General features: G+C 37.6%; 1 protein-coding gene across 6 annotated transcripts in view; it reads left to right on the top strand.

The window, feature by feature from the left end:
* Nucleotides 1-19,751, top strand: part of LOC309604351 (NEDD4-binding protein 2-like 2) — a 51,283-nt gene that overhangs the window by 28,055 nt on the left and 3,477 nt on the right. For 5 of the 6 annotated variants that reach the window (XM_082337769.1, XM_082337773.1, XM_082337772.1 and 2 more), the window contains 4 exons: nucleotides 12,019-13,832; nucleotides 16,263-16,348; nucleotides 17,051-17,096; nucleotides 18,029-18,221. In XM_082337769.1, coding sequence (XP_082193895.1) covers nucleotides 12,019-13,832; nucleotides 16,263-16,348; nucleotides 17,051-17,096; nucleotides 18,029-18,189 — 2,107 coding nt within the window. In that variant the 3' untranslated portion in view covers nucleotides 18,190-18,221. Of the gene's footprint in view, nucleotides 1-12,018; nucleotides 13,833-16,262; nucleotides 16,349-17,050; nucleotides 17,097-18,028; nucleotides 18,222-19,751 lie in introns of those variants that run through there. The other variant, XM_082337770.1, reaches the window with a different exon arrangement.

Genomic DNA, 19,751 nt, shown 5'->3' with positions numbered 1-19,751 from the left:
TTCTTTACAGGATGAATTAGTGTTCTTATTTTTATTTGGAAAAGAGAAAAAAGCAGAAACAAACAAAATAAAAAAACAAAACCCAACAAAAAACGCACCCCAAAACCAAACCCTAGAAGACCTATGTGCTGGTTTTGGCTGGGACAGAGTTAGTTTTCTTCATAGCAGCTAGTATGAGGCTGTGTTTTGGCTTTGTGCTGAAAACAGTGTTGATAACACAGGGATGTTTTAGTTACTGCTGAGCAGTGCTTACACAGAGCCAAGGCCTTTTCTGCTTCTCACCCCACCCCACCAGCGAGGAGGCTGGGGGTGCACAAGAAGTTGGGAGGGGACACAGCTGGGACAGCTGACCCCAACTGGCCAAAGGGCTGTTCCATACCATATGACGTCATGCTCAGCGTATAAAGCTGGGGGAAGAAGAAGGAAGGGGGGGGATGTTCGGAGTGATGGTGTTGGTCTTCACAAGTACCTGTGATGGAGCCCTGCTTTCCTGGAGATGGCTGAACACCTGCCTGCCGATGGGAAGTAATGAATGAATGCCTTGTTTTGCTTTGCTCGCATGCACGGCTTTTGCTTTACCTATTAAACTGTCTTTATTTCAACCCAAAAGTTTTCTCACTTTTACTCTTCTGCTTCTCTCCCGCATCCCACTGGGGGGGAGTGAGGGAGCGGCTGTGTGGGGCTTTGTTGCTGGCTGGGGTTAAACCATGACACTTTTATTTTTTAACATATGATGTTAAATGATCTCCTGTGAGGAATTGTCTTCTGTTCTTGTAGTCGTGTCCTCTTTAGGTTCATTTTAATCTAGTTTGCCATGCTGCATAATTTTTTTTAAGCTTTTTGTCTTTGAGAAGAATGACAAGGTTTTGTGTTTTTTCATCTATTTCTTGAAACCTTCTGTAGAGATGGTAGCTTATATTTGTTTCTCTGCTAATAGATAACTGAAAACCAGGCTTTGTCTAGCTGAGATGGGACCCCTAACATTTATATTTGATTGTTTTGTGTCTCTTTCCTGATGTAATTCAGACTCTGTTGGTGTTTTCTTGTTTCAGCTGACCAGTAGGATTCATTTTCAGTGAATTAGAAAAAAAATTACTTTTGTATTTTCACATTCATGTGTGATACCTGTAGCTTTAACTGCTGCTTCCTCCTAGCAGTCGAGTTTTCTGGAGGAAATGCTTTCCCTCTGTGCTGGTACATCATGGAGATGAGGTGACTAGGTGTATGTTGAGAATTGAGGGTTTTCCATACAAAAGGAGAGACATATGACAATTCCCAGTAAAGAGCAATAAGAAGACATAGTGTTGAAATGCAGTTCATAAAATTGAAAATAAGTACTCATAAGAGTGATCAGATGTTTCACATAGGTCAAATGTGGAAATATTTCACCTCAGTGTTTCTATAGTGATACTTTCTCATTTCAATGTTTTATGTTCTTGTCCATTTGAAATAAAAGCAAGAGCAGAGATTAAAGCTCTTCACTAATCATTTCCTCGGTGAGAATCTACTTGTACATCAATTTTTCTTTTTTTCTTTTTACAGGCTAATTTCTTGAAGTTAGCTGTAAATCAGCGTATTTAGAGTTCACAGAAAAATATGTGAAAACGTAGCTGGTCTTTTAAGTGTTTAGAAGATAAAGTAGTAAGTAACAGGGTTTGTCAAGGTCAGGTCATCTCAAATTTGACTGATTTATTTCTGTAGTAATGGAGAAGCATCAAGTGGTGTTTTTAGTTTGAGATAGACTGCTAATGTCATTCTAGATCAAGGAGAATAAAAGCATTGAAGTATTGCATCTGGAATGGGTCTTCGCAGTTTCCTTTTAGCTGATAATGCTACTTCTTCATGTCTCAGGTAGGCAGGCAGTCTTTGACACTTCAGTGTGTACCTTACTGATATATAGTGCTGTTGTAACAACACCATGTTGTGCCAAGTCAGAACATACTGTATCCATGAAGGAAGGGGTTTTTCTTTCAGTTGTAATTGCAGTCTTTTTAGTGAAGCTAAATATTTTTCTTTTTTGAGCTGTTAATCGAATTCAGCTTTCCTTTTGTGGTCCCTCAAACTGATATCAGAGTAACTGCTTTATCATCCTGCTTGTCCTTTGTAAATATTTGCCTGACACTAACTCTGTAAGTATTCTAGGATTTTATGAAACATAGTAGAAAAATATTTTATGAGCAAAACTTTTGGAACATGTGCTTGCATGTTGTCTAACTACTGATTTTAAAAAGTATGAATTCTTTAGTGAATGTGGCTTCAGTGCTTCTTAAATTGCTAACAGATGAAGAAGTGCTGCTTTAGCTGACTGAATAAACGTGCTTATTTCTAAGGGGTTTATTGTATCATTTACAAATCAGTCTTAGTCATGGGCCTATAATGCTGTTTGGCTGTTATTTTATTCATGATACTTCTAATAATTATTTTTTTTCTTTACTCATCAGCTATAGGTTTTGGTAACCTATGCTATAGGTTATAATAGTCTGTAAGAAGTTCCTGAACAGCTTATCCCACATCTTGCTTTTAACCATGAAGAGCTTCTGAAGGCTTATGAACCTGACTTAAGAGTGGATTGACTATATTACTTTTCCCCCACTTAGTATTTTTCCTGATAGTTTTCCTGTATTGCTTGTAAGATGAATACACTGCTTTACAGGGATCTTGACAACAAAAGCATAGACATCAGATCTTTTACCTGAAGCAAGACAGGTATACATGTTTGAGCTTCATTTGCAGCTCTTTGCAGCTGTTGGGTACATGTGCTAAATATTCAATGAAGTATACCTGATAAAATTTCAAAACTTATTTTCACTTTATGAAAACTGCAATTAGACTGTGCTTATGGCTATGCAGCAAAATTGCATTATATATAGGAGTATAAATGGAATTGATGTGTATGCGTACATAGAAGGCACAGTTAGAGCATTGTGTTTCGTTCTGTTCCTGTTTTGTTCCAGCAGTCCAGACTGAGATCTTGTTTCTAATAATGAATGCTTAGATTATCTCCATAATGCTGCCCTTCTTGGTGCTAGGTCTTGAGGAGAGGTTTTATTGTGAGTAAAGATAGCTAACTATGGTTTAACTTTATACTGCTCTGTAGGGATTTGAGCTGTGAAGAGATTAAATGAGTTTGTCTTTTGCCTGGTTAGTTTGTGGTGCCTTTGTTGAGAACATCAAGCTTTGAGCTCACTGGTACAAGTAAGATGTGACATACTGGAGCGAGTTGAGCAGAGGGTGGTCAGGGCCTGGAGCACCTGATGTACAAGGAGAAGCTGGGAAAACCGGATTGTTCAGCCTTCAGAAGAGAAGGCTATGGCTAAGACAGCTTAATGCTGTCTTCACCTACCTAATGGGAGAGTATAAAGGTGGAGCCAGGCTCCTCTTTAAGTAAGAAGCGATGAGTAGGGGTTGCAACATGGGAAATTCTAATTAGATACTAGGTTGTGTAATCTCCATCCTTGGAGTATTCAAAACTTGTCCAGGCAAGGCACTGAGCAACAAGGTCTCAGTTGGTATTGCTTTGAGCAGAGGTTGGACCATATGATCTCCAGAGGCCCTTTCTGACCTAAATTATTCTGTTCTAATGGATACAGTGAGAGCAGTGTCCAGAATATCAAAAGAGTTAGCTCTTATCTATCAGAGAAGACTTAAATCACTAACAGAATTGCTGCCTGGTTTCAGGGTGTCAGGCTTGCATTAGTACAGCAAGTAGTCCATGATTCTCCTCTTATTCTCAGATGGGCGCTAAGTTTCTGGGTTTAATGTAGCGGTTTCTGGTTTTAATGTAAAACTGCCTGTACCATTTATTCCGGTTATTTTGTTTCATAGCTGTATTGGCGGAGTTGCTCACAAGTTCCTGGCAACACCTTTAGCTGATCCTCTTTTTTTTCCTCCCTCAGGCAGTGTCCATGACCGCTTGTCTCTTGATAGTTGTATTGTCTTCCAGACTTAGAAAATACTGGCATATATTAGTGTTTATCTAAAGTAGTTTTTTATTTTCTGTCCAAAGACAGACTTCTGTTGACACTTACTGCAGTGCAGAATTGGAAGACAGTTTTCTGCATCTATTCATCCCCAACACTCTAGGAGTAATGCAGGGCTGTTTTGAAGAAAGTAATCATCTTTAAGGGTTAATTCATCATGTCTTTTGTGTATCTCTAGTCCTTTCGGTGAAAGATGTTTGAAAGGGAAATGAGTTAATACCAAAGAGTAGTACGCAGAAATAGTAGAAGTTGGATGCCAGTATGACGAAGTACTGGGATTTGTTGAAAAAGATATAATACCTTCCAGAGAATGCACATTATAGTTGAATGCTGTGTAGCTCTCAATATTTCATATAGCATTTCAGATGCATAGAGTGAGTGCAATACCTGGAGCAGATGTTCTGAATAGCAACACTGTCTGTAGTTACAAGTATTTGCATTTTAATGTTGCTATAATCTAGGTTAGAGGCTGGTTACTTAATATTTACTGATACTGTTTCCTTTACTGTTTTCCTCTTGTCACTTCTCCCCTCCTTTTCCCTTTTTCTTGAACCACATCTTTCTCATCTGTCTGATCCGAGTCCTGTGTGTTCAGTTACTACAGTTGCCTTCATAACTCTGGATCTGTCTCCCCCTTCCCTTTTCTTCCCTGAACTATAAACTTGTGTGGAGAACTACACCTTATTCTCTATTTTTTTAATGCCTCAGTTCAAACTGATGATGATTTAAAAACTGAGTGTGTGTGTATATATATATATATTTTCCCCCTCCCCCCAGGCCGTCCTTTTGAATTTTTTTCTTGTTCTGCTGAAGGTAGTATTTTCTGTCATACAATATATTTTCTTCGTTCCTTTTTTTTCTTAGCCTCATTAAGTTTGCAATATCTTCTTGGGTTTTGAAACTCATACTTTTGTTCCCAGAATTATGGTCTGTGCTTTGGTGGTTATTTAATTACATGTCTTTGCTACAATTTTGTTGATTGAAGCTATTTTAAATACAGCTAAAATCTGTCATCTTTCATTGAAAGTTCCTAACAGAAAATAGCTTATTACATACCTCTAAATATTCCATTCTGCTCTCATTGTGCCTCTGCTGCTTCCTTACACTCCCACCCATATTCTTCCTTAGCTTGATTTTGCTTGTGTCTTATCTCAAACTTCATTTTACATTTGGTTTGTGTGTGAACGTGCCTTGGCAAGAAAGGCCAACATTTCACCCTGTAAATCTAATTTTGACTTTTAAAATCTTTTTGTTGTACTTGCTTTAGTGTATATTCTGTTTTGATGGCTGTCATCTATGTGTTCAAGTACTAGGATGATATATCACAATATGTAGTTCTCTTTATTTTCTGGTTAAAATAGTGGTTTATTTATTTATTTAAAGAGTAGACTCTATAGTGGCTGAAATACACAATGAGGATATTTTTTAGGTATTAAAAGTCTGGAAAGTCTGTCTTATTTGTGGACCACATTTTAGGACATGATTTATTATTTCACAGCCTCATGAGAGCCTCAGTTAATCCGCCTTTTCCTGGGTGGAGCTTCTTGAGTGGAATTGCATAAGCACATGCCTGGAAAGCAGTAGATTGTAAGGGAGAGGAACTGAAAAATGGATTGTGAGGTGGCTCACAGAATTTAATTTTTGAATGCAGATCTTATTTCTCCTAAAATCAAGGATCCACTCAGATTCAATACTGTCTGTTATTTGAACTCGTTAGTTTATATATACATTATGCAATATGTTATATCTGTAACAGCAACTCTGTTTTTCCTTTGGAAAGACAAAGGTTGATATTTTTAAGGTAATTATTACAGTTTGTGTGTTTTTTCAATAGCTGCGAATTGGCCATTAGGCAAATGGGCTTTGGGATTGCAGTGGATAATGTTGTTTGTCTGGTCAGTGGCAGTCTTCACCAGTGCACTTCCCGGTTTCCAACCTGGATCACCAGCTTTGTAAGATGTGGTGTGTAAAGTGTCCTCCGGTGTTGCTGAGAGGAGGATGCTTAGGATTTAGTGAGAACTGATTGCTTCATATCTACACATGCAGTAGTGCTGTAGTTTGTCCAGAAGTTAATGAAACACTGAGACCGATCATTGTCTGGGAAGGTGGGATTTTTCTATCCTGTTACAGATTTTTGAAAGCATTCCTTAAAATCTCATACAGAAATGTCTTTATATCAATAGAAAATTAAGGAGTACTGCTGCACAGCGGGTTACACCAAACTTTATTAATAAACTAGTGCAAATTTGACTATAGTGCCTATTTCTGCAAACTACTTCTCAAAGCAGTGTATTTCCTCTCTAGCCTGCATTAATTTTAATCAGGTTGTCTTCATGCTTGAGCTGCTATCATCCAAATAATAGAACTGATATCATCAAACTTGACAAGATGATTCATACTGTACTCCCAGAGCATAACATTGGCATCTGTGTCCATCATGTTCTCTTCTCACTGATGGAGAGAACTTAAATGAAAAGGGATTCTATGAGCCTTCATGGGTGAGAAGGCTGATGATAAAGTTGCAGTTTCTTCTCTGTGTCGTAAGTACATCCCCTTAAAATGGATTCAGATCACTTGTAGCATTTCACTCTGTCCTTTTTTTCCTCCTCCTTAAACTGCTTTTTAACATTGAGCCATACTTAATGGTGCAGAGAGATCCAGTCAGACAAGAAGTGGTGTCTCTTCTCTGTTAGCATCCATCAGTACCTCTATTGCTGATTTTTTTTTTTTCCTTTTCTGTTTAAAATTTTGAATTGTATCCAGTGAGATATTTGTGGCACCTAAATGAGGTTGAAAGTGGCTTTTCAGTTGTTTCACTTGTTCAGGAAGTGGATGTTTGATACTGGGCACAAGTATATTCAGTGTGTATGTACGTATATATCAATCAATATGTTCAGGATTGATTTCCTTAATATTGATCAGCATATTCTATGACTAAGGAGCCGAAATAGGAGATTGGCTCTTTCAGTCAGAAGACATTTACGACTTTCATGAATCAGGTAGGACAAAGATTAGTCAGATCACCCCACCTGAAACTTCTTGTGGAGTGAATGGACTGTCATTTGAAACTGAATTGCTGTTACTAGCACCTTAGGAACTTGGGGTTTTTGGTTGGTTGCTTGTTTGGTTGGGTTTTTTATTTGGTTGGTTGGTTTTTTTTACTTTGAAAAGTAAAGTGGTTGCACTTTGCCATGTGTTTGATTAAATGAACAGCTTCTAAAGGCATGCTTTGATCAAACCAATTGTATGCTGTTATCTGTGTGCTCTCTAGATCGATGTCCCTTTTTGTCTGGACTATAACACGGAAGAAGTCTGATGGCTGATTACGCATTGCACAGAACTGTATATACATCAATCCTGTAGAAATGATAAACATTGGAGTAGCTTGTTGAGCATTGTGATAGAATAGTGTATTTTATGAAAGTGAGTATTTAAATCTCGCCACCACTGGCAATGCTGTTGAGAGACAAAAGAATAATAAATACTGAGTTACTTCAGATTGAATCCAATTAGTAGGATCTTTACTGATTTGGGGCAGGGAACATTAATTTGCAACACTGTAATGTGTAAACATTTCTTACGAATCATTTATGGTGAATTTCCTTAAGATTGGCTGTGAAGCAACCTAACATGTTGCTGCTGAAAGTAGTCACCTTGCTCCCACCAACCACCTCCTTTGTCTTAGCTAGACACTTATTTTACTTCTTGCTTTGGGAAGTTAAATCAGCTCAACACCAAAGCAAGTACTTGCTTTCATTTGATGCTGGCTCAGGCAGGTAAATCCACCCACAAGGAGGGTGGTAGAGCCAGCAAAAGACAGGTAGTGGAAGTGCAAGGGCAACATCTGGAACAAAGTAGGAAAAGGTGACTAAGACTGTTTCTTCAGCAACAAGAAAGTGGATGTTCAGCTGTCTAATGGAATTTCACCTTTCAGGAAGCCCAATAATGCTGACAGGTTATTTTGCATGTGTTTTTTTCCAGTTGCTTGATCACCTAATGCCAATATTCCGTTTGGTTTTGAGGAACCGGATCTTTATAACTCATTTCAGTATTAAAGGCAAGATATGTAACAAAAAGGCTGGTACCATGACTTTTTTTTGTTATTCCAAAATTATAACTTCAATTTCTGTTTGTTGCTGAACTAGAGTTAGGTCACAAGGAATTTGGATTTACCAGGTGGAGAAGGTGAAGTGTAAATGTCATTTTATGTAAGCAGCTCTACTATAATTTTGATGTTGAAAACCCACTCCAGAGACTTCGGAGATTAATGATAACATACATTTCTGAAAGAGCATGTACCTCATTGCAAAATGTCATATAGAATTCCTTTTTAAATTTATCGGTTCCTCGATATTTCGTTACAGCAATGACTGCACACGTTTTTTGATATCAAGCAGACATCAGCTTAGAAGTATGCTAGAGCTGAAGTTTGTACAACTTGCAAGTAACAAACTCTTCTGGTTTTGCCATTTTCCAGCAAAATGTGACTAACTTCTTTAGATTATTTACTTTGCATGTTCTGCCTCGGCAATCATGAAAGTGCATTTGTTTCTCCAGTAAAGAGTGTCATTTGAGCACTGACTCTCAGTGAAGCTGGACAGTGCTATTTTGAGCAGAAGGTTGCAACCTTGAAGTCACATTTAACAGAGTTATGGCAAAAAGCTTTTAATATTGACTAAACAGTAGGCTGAGAAATTTCAAAGTGTTGTTACAGAAAGGGAATTCCTATTTCAACAAAAATACTATTACATTTTTTCAGGTCTGTCTGTTACTAACCAGTTTTTTTTAATGCATAATATATAGCAAAATCTAAATATCAACTGAAATGGCACCTTTTTTCTTTTCCCTTTTGCGTGTGTTGTATGTGTTTAAAAACAACTCACTAGCAAATGCCCCCGTAAAGAAGAGAAGTCTATCTCCATGCTGGTTCTTGAATTTTCTTAGTGTTTGTATGCCATATGGTTTTACAATAAGGAAAACTCCTCAAAAGACACGTAGGTGGACTAAAAGAGGAGGAACTAAGATAAAACTAAAGAAAACTAGTAGACAATTTGCTTCATTAAATGCAAAAACCTTAACATGATACTGGGTGTACCCCAAGCAGGCAATGTTTAGCTGTGCCATCATGGTGCATTAGAGTGTTTCTTTGGGGTAGTATTTTCTTAGAATCAGTTGGAAAACAGAAGTTGCCTGGAAAAGTGAAGAATAATAAATTTTATTATTCTTCATTTAGTAGTTCATCACTTTTCCTTTTTGCTTTAGTCCTTTCTTTAGGAAATCCAAACCTTTAGAAAACTAATTTCGCTGAACTGCTATAAAACCTCCATGTTTCCAAAGCATAGAAATGACATAGTTGTTGTATTTATTACGAACTGTTGAATGTCGCTATTGAAGGTCATATCCAGGTATGCTAAATCATCAACCTGGACCAACATTTGCATTCGTTATTATTTTGACATGCAACGATTTCAATGCAGTAATAGCTATTAGTTTCTCCGAATCATCCATGTTCTTCTTCTCCCATTATTTGGTGGATATATTTCTGCTGCTCCTGCATTCTAAAGTGAATCCTGTCCAGTGTGGTTTTCCTTCCTGATTCAGCATTAATGGTGAGGAGAGGAAATAAATGTGCTGACCTCTGAGACTTTCTTTTCTTCTTCTCATTTCGGCAAAGTTCTACAATACCTTTTGGTGTGGCATCCTAGCCTAAGAAGGTTTCTGTCAGCATTGTCCTGAAAGCATTGTCAGATTTGTCAGGAGTTAGGCACCAGAAACATGCTTGAATCAGTATTAGAGAAGTTCACTTCCATCATCAGCAGCGCAAATACACATCTGGGAGAAGTGAGTGGTAAGCAAGAGTATAGCTACAATAATACCAAGACTGGAGAAGTCCTGTGCCAGTGCTGACATTGGCGATTTGGTTGTCATTTCTGCAGGGTTGTTATGGCAGCACAAAGGCCTTTAGGTGCAATACTAAATTCTTCTTGGAACTGGTGCACAGATCTGATGTTTTATTCCCCACTCCATTAAAAACAATTAGAAATGGGACATTATTTTCTGTTTCATTGGTAAGGGGTTTTATGCTTCTGAAAACTTCCGAGAATTTCCTCATCTGAAAACACTTTGAAGTCATGAATTTTCATCACTGAAGAAGAAAGCGAATGTCAGGATTTAAGACATAATCTGTGATTAGCGTATGATTTCTGCAACTCTGGGTTATATGCAAGAAAGTAATCTCTCCAACTACCATTGCAGATGCTTCACTTTTATATCATTTAATTCAATAGACAAATAAGACCTACTCAATCCTAAAGCTTTGTCTGGCATCCCATGTCTCTTTTTGGGGGAGAAAGGAGGCATGTTGTTGAGTAGGGAACGTATTGTGAACAGAATTTGGGGTGGAATTTGTCTTGGCTAACTTCAGACATCTGCAGTATAGACATCTGCACTTAAACCATAGGGCGCTGTATTGAAAATACACCGATTTGGAAAAGGGCAAGTCAGTTTTCATCACTTGGAGGAAAGCACCATGTGGACTTAAATGCCAACATTTGAAGGAAATCCCACTTCTTAGTAGGATGTCTCATCTGGATGCCATTACAGGGCAATAAAATTTGTGTGCTTTCCAACAAGATCTTTTTGCAGCTCCATAGTGCTTGTTGCAGTAATATCAAGGCACCAAGACTTTTGAATCCTTTTCCAGTCAAAGGACTTTGCGACTACACTGAGGCCGAGAAGGCTGCTAAGGTGTGCTTCGCACTCAGGGAATTAGGAGGGTTTGCTTTATAGAGTTCAAATTAGAAAGAATTTATATGAGACTAACAATGAATAAATTTAAGAATGAATAAAGGGTTTCCATAGGTGACATTTAGGTCCCACGTTGCCTACTAGTGGCTCTGGCTTTTCCTCCACATGCACAGTCACCCTTTTTTTAATTATTATTATTTTTTTAATTATTATTTCTCTCTAAGAATTTCAGAATACAGCACTTAAAACAGCTTATGTTACATACAAATACCCAGAAAATAACTAATTTTACCCTATAATTCTTCTAGCTACTGCTTTGTTTGCTTTAGTGAGTCGTGTGAAGTACCATCCTAAACAAAAAGTTACAGAAAAGCGAAGAATTACAGAAAAGGACCAGATCTTTGATATGAAGATTTATCAGTCAGACTTAGCTTTGAAAATCTCATCTCTCTCTGAAGAGTTGCATAGGGAGAAGTTAGATTTCTGGACTAGGTTTTTCTTACCTGTGTTCATTTCAGGGTTAGCTGGCTGACAGATCAAGATTTCAAAGTCACTGTTAGGGCTGCTATCTGTTAAATTCAATGAGAAATGCAGACAAAAAAAAAAAAAATCACGTTCTGAAGAGAGCTACAAAATTAATTGTAAATAACTGGCTACAACTGTGTTAATTTTTCTGTAGTGTATTATTTTGTTGCTAATAAAATACAAAATATTTTTTCCAAATGCATATGCGTCCACGCATAATATACTAAGCAGTAAATATCAGAGTTGCTGTAGTCACTGTACTTTTACATTTATTTAGATTTTTGGTTAGTATGCTTTGAATTTGAGTCCAGCTTATCTAAGTATAGCCTATTTGATCTTAATGGATGAAGTTTTCTTACTACGTCCTCCACTTAGTACCCTTCTGCTCAGCATGATATTTAATGAAATTTCAGAATAGCAGTAGCTCTTTAGTATCTATTATTCAAACATCATTTAGAAAGACATCCAGAAACATGTTGTTTGGTCTTGCAATGATTTGTGATAATTTTTGTAAAGCTAAGTTACTGAGATGGCAGCTATGTTTATTTAAATTGGTTTAAAATGTTCAAGATTGTTCTGAATTGTAAGGTGTACATTTGTTTAAGCAATAGAAGTTTTATTTGAGATTTTATGTCTTTAAAAAAGCAGATGATCTGTGTTTGATCATCACATTAACATAAAGTTCCTGTTCTTCAGATTGAACACCACAAATATATTATTACTGATTTTTTTTTTAAACTTTTTTTTTTTTTTTTTTTCTGCACAGGGAGAAAATTTTAAAGAGGAACACTGGGCATCTGTTGACAAAAGCAAAGCAGAGGAAAAAGCGAAAAAGAAACAAAAAAATGAAAGGCAATCATACAGAAATTATGAAGAAAAAGTTAGGCAGAGCAGCTCATCATCCAATTCCAGATGACCAGGACACATCAGAAAGTGAAGAGGAGGATTCAGAAGAAGAAAACAGCAAATCATTGTGTACATTCAGTGAAGGTCCAGAGGATCCAGTAACAGTTAGTGAAGAGCAGCCTAATGGTGATGATGAAAGCCTAAAAGAAGCTGGAGTGGTTTCAAGAGAAAGGTTTCCCGTTGCTGTATCTGAGGTCTCTACAATGTTGAACAGTGCATTGAAAAATGAATTGTCTGTAGAAAGTGACAGTTCGCTTCTAATAGGTGTAAAACCTTTTTCTACTGAAAACCTAATGAAACATGCATTCGATAATGAGGAAACAAATCAAAAACACAAAGAAAATCTTTGCAGAAGCAGTTGCCTAAAAATAAGCAATGATAAAAATTCCATCCAGGAAACGGAAAGCATATCCGAAGATTATAACATGCCACTGTTAAGCACGGAAAACAAACTTGGGTCATATCAAATTACTTGTGAACCTGACATGGAAGCTAAGCTGTTAAGTTTAAATGGTGAAGAAAAAGAAATCTCTCAGTGTTACAATTCAAACGTACATGATAATGTGCCTGATAATAACACAGAGGACAAAGGTGCATTAAAAGCAGAAGAGAATAGCTCTAATGACTGGGCTTTTTTTTCAATTCATCTGCCTACTGAGGAATTGCAGCTGGGCTTTGATACGCAAGTTTCTGTCTCTTCTTGGTCCGAGGATAAATTTGTAGGTGAACAAAGACCCCCAAAAATGAGGAAACCTAAACAGACTCATACGAACAGTTCAACACAGCTAAACTGCTATCAGTCAAATGAAGGATTGGTAAAGGAAAACCATCAGGTAACAGGAACTGAGGAGGCTGGTAATGTAATAAGCAATGGTCTATCGGCATCTCCAGCTGGTGAAGTCCACTTTGATTCCCTTGTGGAAGCCAGGGCCACCTTCACACAGTGTTCAAGTGAAGTAAATGTTCCAAGAAATGACGCTGCACTGATGACATCAAAGAGGAAAAGATACAGAAGAATTGTCAACTTGGCACCAAAGTTTGATTTACCAAGAGAGATTGCTGGTAGTACAGAGGGAGGGAAGGAAGTCCCAAGAAAAGATAATGTTCCCCCCAAAAGTGTTTTAGAAGTGGAACAAAAGAGCTTTCTAAGCAAGGACCGTGGAGAGGAACGTGAGCAGAACTGTGCATTGCAGGAGTATTCTGCACCTTACAGTGGCACCGAGGCAACCTATTCCTTACCCACCCCAGACGCAGATGCTCTGTTACATGATATTTCTTACATTCATTTGGGACAATCTTCTCCTATGCCAAAATATTCCTGCAGGGTTTGTTTAGTTTCCAGAACAAAGGAGGAACAAGCTAGAACTCTTAAGCAACAGCAGGTAGTTGATAAAAAAGAGGGCGAGAGTGAACAAGTTTCTTCAGAGGTTACAAATAGCCAACCAGATATTTTGTCTTCTGTTAAAGTTGTTTCTGAATATCCAGAAGATTCTAGTATATTGGCAAGCTGTGGTGAAAATGTGCACGAAGCAGATGACCCTGAGCCAGCAGAGGCCTCACAACTTGAAGATAATCAAGATGTGAATATGAAATGTAGTTTTCTGGGACTTCCCTTATCATTAGGATTTGCTTTTCAACTTGTGCAGCTCTTTGGTTCTCCGGGTCTTCCACTGGGTAATACTCTTCTTACTACTGCCATGTAAAAAAACCAACCAAACAAAAAAACCCTACATTCCTCCCAAGACCCCAAACAAACAAACAAAACCACTAAAGCACCCCCCCAAACCCAAACCAAACCAACCCCAAATCCCTGTGATTAAATACTCAGGTTTATTTCAGGTACCAATTAATTAAATATTAATCCTATTGAAAGGAATTACTGCTGCTTTGGTGACTATTTTATTTATTTTATTTCATTTTTTACCTAAAATCTTCTTCAGGCTCTGTAAAAGGTGCTGTTGGGTTTGGCCTGATATTTGTAGTCTCTGAAGTACCAAAGACTTACTAACCTTAAATCCAAATCCTACTGAGTAAGACTTTACTGTATTGATTACAAAACTAAAAGAAAACATGGTAGAAAATGTGTGCTCTTACATAAAGGTTGCATGTTTGGTTTTATACTCCACCTGGTTAATATAGTAGCATTCCTTTTTCTTTATTTAGTAATATTTTCATAGACCCTTATGTGGCTTAGATATTGTTGAAAAACTTTGCCAGAATCTAATTTAATTTGAAAATCAAATTAGAAGATGCATTTTCTGATAGTGCATACCTTCTTTTTAATTATGCACGATTAAGAAGTGTCAGTTGTATGCTTGCCTTCCAGAGCTCCAATTGTCATATTTTTGTACTTTCAGTTTAATCATTTTAAGTTAGCAGTTGGAGTTACGATGATCAATCCTCGAAGGAGTTGTGTGTGGCAACTGTGATTTCCAAATTTAGTGCAAGCTAACGTAACCGTACAGAGCTGTAGCCAGCAACAACAGCAGACATTTGTTTGGAAATCACCCTAGGACGTGGTGCTGTGTACACACCTGCTGAAAGAGCCACGTTCCCTGTGCATAAAGTTCTGCAACTTCTTTGGTCAAATTTAGTCTGTAGAAAAACAGTAACTTTGATTTGGCCAACAAATAGGATTAAAAAAGACAGACCATTTTTTCAGCATGTAGACCTTTGCACCTGTTTGTTTCAGTAGAATTTAAAGTTAAGCATGTATTTTCATATGAAAATTTTAAGATGACAACTAAGGAGCAGCTTGTGTCTGTTTATCTGCCCAAACTGACCTCAGGATTCTTTGTTTTTATTGCAAAAGTCGATGGCAATGCTGCCTGCCAGAACAGTGATGGCAAACCACTGGCAGCACTACTAGGCTTGGTACCGGTACATTTGGTGTGGTCCCCAAAGGACCTGCAGTGCTGCTTTATCTAAATGTGGCACCACACACCTAAGGATTTGCCATATAGAGCTAAAACAGAGCAGGGAAGTACTGCTCATGTCCTCAACTGTTACATATAAAACATTCTTCTTCTCCAAACTTGGTGAGTCTTCATACCTATGATCTTAAATTTCATCACCTAAGAGGGACTGGAGTTGGCCATGACTTGAAAACAGGGATCTGCTGGGAAAAAACAAAAACAGGCATTCAGAAACTTGATAGGTTAGTGAACCAAATGTTGTTCTTCTCCGAGTCAGTAACAAGTGAAATTCTCTGGTGTTTAGATGAGTTTCCTTTGGAAATAACCTTTAAGAAATACAAACCCACCCTGATGTCTCTCTGAAGCCCTGCCAGCTTGTGATTGCTGTTTGGTGAGGGTTTTTTCTGTCGAAACTGTGCATGCTGTCTGCAGAAGAAGGCTGGCCACATTCTGATTTGACTATAATTTTCCTACAATTTCAAAAATTCTTGTGCTTTTTCGTGGCCTGTTATATATTGATAGGCTACTATTTATTCATGTACAGATTTGAGATGAAGTATTTTACAACAGTGGCAATCGCAGTCAGTTTGTATTGAAAATATTTGGGGGGGGGGAATTTTTGGTAAAGAGATGTCTTTGGTTATTTATAAATGAAAGATTTAGTTGACTGAATTGCTTGTGTGATTCTCATATAAGCACAGAATATATTTTTAGACTGTTTTCCTACAAAGACTCTCTTTTCAGCTTCTTAAACAGTGTTAGAGTTAAAGCATTTTAGAAAGTAATTTCTTTAGTGACATTGAACAAATTCCTATAATTGAGCATTTTAAAATTTAAAGGTTGTTACTTAAGTTGCATTTTGTTTCATTTATGGGCTGAAAGCTTTCTGGTTTTCTTGTTTGTGCCCAGTTTCGGGGGAATCTATGGGGGAAATGAAAGTATGGTAGGAAAGCCTTTGCCTAAAAAAAGAAACCAAAACCAAATCTCCTTCCCCCTCCTTCCCCTCCCATGCACTGGCCTTAGATTGTAGAAAACCTAAATTCTGACTTAGCTGTTGGCTCATTTAAATATCTGCTGATTTTTTTTAAAAGTCTCTATATATAATGTGTGCAAAAATTGTGATTCAGTGATATATTTTGGCTATGGAGAGATCTGAACACTCAACTGCAAAAAATATTTTCTTCTGCAGAATCCTTGTTGCCAGATGATTATATAGTTCCTCTTGACTGGAAAGTTTCAAAGATGATCTATTTACTGTGGAAGACCTCTGTGGAGGTACGAATTTTAGGGGATTTTGGAAGGCTTTCCAATATGCCAGGTGCAAAGAGGAATCCTTCAGTTCATAAGCAAGATGGTGTCCTTTGCTCATAAATTTGCTTTGTTTTTTTAATACCCCCAATGAGATGGATGTTTTATGTAGTCTTCTGACTATTTCCATAACCAGCTCCAGGCCATGGTAGGATTCATGTTTTGAAAGATCAGCTTCAGACATATATACAAAGTCATTGAAGGAGGGAAAAAACCCCAACCTTGATACCTGTGTCCTGACCTGGCCTATGGTCATTAAGTAAAACCTGTCATCATCTAGTTGTTTTCCTTCTTATGGTTTTCTCCTGTCATCTGAGCAAATTTTGTCTTCTGCTAACAGTAGCTTCTTCATGGCTACTTCTACAAAGAGTTGTAGCAGAGAAGTTATTCTGAGTGACTGACGACAACTTAATTCTCCTTGTCTAGTTAGAAAGTGTTACCTTACAAATTACTTTTTTGCTGCTTCCCACTGTGGCTGTTGCTTTGTGAAGGTTTGTTTTTATTTAAGGAGCACTGTAGTGTCTGGTACTGGAAATGAGGAAAATTCTGTAAATGCAATGAAATAGTAACTATAAAATAGAGCATGGACCTTGTTCTTTCCCAAAAGATGATAATCTCTTGTCACATACTTTCTTTTTTTTTTCTCTGGACTATTATTCTCTGTTTTAGGAGAAACAAAAAACACATGGATTGCAGAATGGAAACGCCTTGGCTGGTAAGTGTATTATGTGATACAAAAACTGTATAAAATACTTCTTGTTCGGAAGAGAAAATAGTTAATGCTGAAGCGTGTCGAAGGTTTACAGCACAAATGAGTGATAGCGCTCTTCTTCATGCAAAAGCACTAAGGTGGCATAAATGAATTTGTGCCTCCGTTGATTGTGTACATAGTACGGCAGAGCTACGGTTGCTGTGAATCATCACTTTATTTTTCCTGATGCAAGTGCTGAAATTCTTTGCCTTTTAAAGTTTCCCGTATGGAATTAATCCAAAACTTAGCTCAAGTTTACCTGATTCTAGATCAGAAGGACATTTATAATGAAGAAGTCTTTCTTTAGACTTTATTTTTCTGAAAAGTTGAGCATCTTAAACTTATTTGTCACTAAAGATTGCCAGCATAATAATAGGTCAGGCTCTGGAGCAGCAAGAGGTATCAGGGTCCATGGGAAACTCTGGATTTCTGCATGCATTAATTCCTGTTGTGTGTAGGGTATGGGATAAGGTTGCTAGTTGTCTTTTTCCATGATTTCCATATTAGTGTAGTATAATTTCACAAGTTGCATAATATGAGATGAAAAATACACAATAGTAGCTCCCTGGAAGCTGATAGGATTTGATGTCTGAAACAGGAGAGGAGTTTCTCCTTTCTAAAAAAGAGAAAAGGATGCTCTAGGGGAGCTAAGAGGAAGCATAAGAGCAGGAATATATATACACACACTCACTCACTCTTTCCCTGTCAGAGACAAACCTGAAAAACATAGTTTAATTTGCAGGTCATTTAGGAGGCAAAATCAAGAGTATTTTGATGAAATGAAAGCTTGTGCTAGAAATACTCTATTCTGAGCTAATATAAATGACAGACTATATAAGGTAATTAGATTATTTCTTGTGGTTTTGGCTGCAGTCTGTAATTTGTTTATTTTTTAGATGATACTGTTAGTCTTGAAGACCTAAATAAAAATGGCCAAGAGACGCAAGACTCTTCTGAAACACTTCCCGAAATGGAGCTGTTTCAAGGGGTGACAGAGGAGAATGTCATGACCTGTGCTGGCACTGGCTGTCTGGATGCTGCGTTTCATCAGTCATGACTGACCATCTTAAATTCTGCATGAAGGAAAAGGTAATCAGTCACACGTGAGAATGTGTTTTGTTCTTGTATGATATTTGACCAAACACCTAAAGAACATTGTTTGTTTTAACTTTTAAGATGCATTTAGTATCGCCCAACTTACTTAATTTTTTTTTCTGCAGGTTATGGATGAGGGTTGTTGGGTTTTTTTAATCCTGAGTTGGGAAAAGAGGACAGCAGCATTTTGTTATTAAAGCCCTATTATTTCCTACCCCCCACCCCCCAAATCTAAAACCTGCCTGGTGAAATGAAAGCAGTAGTCTAGGATGCCTAAGAGCTGGACTTTATTCCCAGTTTAATTACTACAGTGATCTGTAGTGAGTCATGTCATCTCCGTGCTGTTTTCCTCATGTCTTCAGCATGAAGAGCAATGCTGTGTTAAGGGTCTAATTATGAAGAGCACTGTCTGAACAATAAAACAGTATTTCACTAAGTTATGAAAACATGCAGCAGTTCTGCTTTTCAGTAGAGAATCAGCAGCAGGAGGTCGCAATAGGACTCCATATATTAAAGTGTTAATTTTTCATTAATGTTTTTATTCGGTATGACAAAGTGTGCTACTGAGTATTAGAAAGTACATGTTCGTGCTTGTGAATTTGTGAAGCCTTTGGTAACTTGGCAAAGTTTCTTCAGCTTGCTTACGAGAGATATTTTAGGTAGATTGTGATAAGAAGGAAGGACGTTTGCATCCAGCTGGAAAACACTAGCTTAACTTCCATATCATTTTCCATCAGTTTTTCTTTCCAAAGTGGAAAATGCATTAATCTGTAGTTTTAAAATAAGGAAACTGAGGTACATAGAAATAGAGTAACTTGCACCATGGGCAGATTGAGCCAGAAAAAAAATTCCAGATCCTGAGGCTTAAATTGTTGCCATCCAGACCTCACAGGACCACTGGAATATCATCCACGTGGGGTCTGGCCAGGGCTCTGTGTCACCCCGTGTCCTGTGCCCGACATGAGCACGAGTCGATGGCTGGAGGAGGAGTCAAAGAGGTGGACATGAGCTGTGCTGGGACAGTTGTAAAAGCAGAAGTTGATGTTTTGGAACATTTCTTAATTTTCATAGTGGAGGTTCATGACAGAAGTAAAGTAGTTGAATAGTTTGGGTTGGAATTGAAACCTCTTGAATGGGGGTTGATTTGATTATATGCATTTTTATATTATTGATGATAAAAATGACATCGCAGGTCATTTGCTGATTAGCCTGTACCGACTACTGATGTAGGAAGGTGAGAGGAATCTCTCTGAACCAGAGTACAGAAGCACTCATCTCACAAGGTGCTGTTAGCACAGATGATTAATAAAATCAAGAACATCTGGTAGCAGTCCTCTTATGTACTCAAATACTAAAATATTTGGTAAGCAAATAAAAAATTATTTTCACCAAATACTTAGCCCTATGTCAGCCACAAATTTTTATAAGTTACTTATTGCAAATGTCAACACAGGCAAGATTTTTGCTTATGATACTGACTGGCCATCTCAGTGTGGATTTGCAACCTAAGCTACTACCCAGATA

This window comes from Platalea leucorodia (genome assembly GCF_965183815.1).
Source record: "Platalea leucorodia genome assembly, chromosome: 2".
Taxonomy (NCBI): domain Eukaryota; kingdom Metazoa; phylum Chordata; class Aves; order Pelecaniformes; family Threskiornithidae; genus Platalea; species Platalea leucorodia.
The sequence above is the reverse complement of the archived record's forward strand: the minus strand, read 5'-3'. Positions and strand labels throughout refer to the sequence as shown.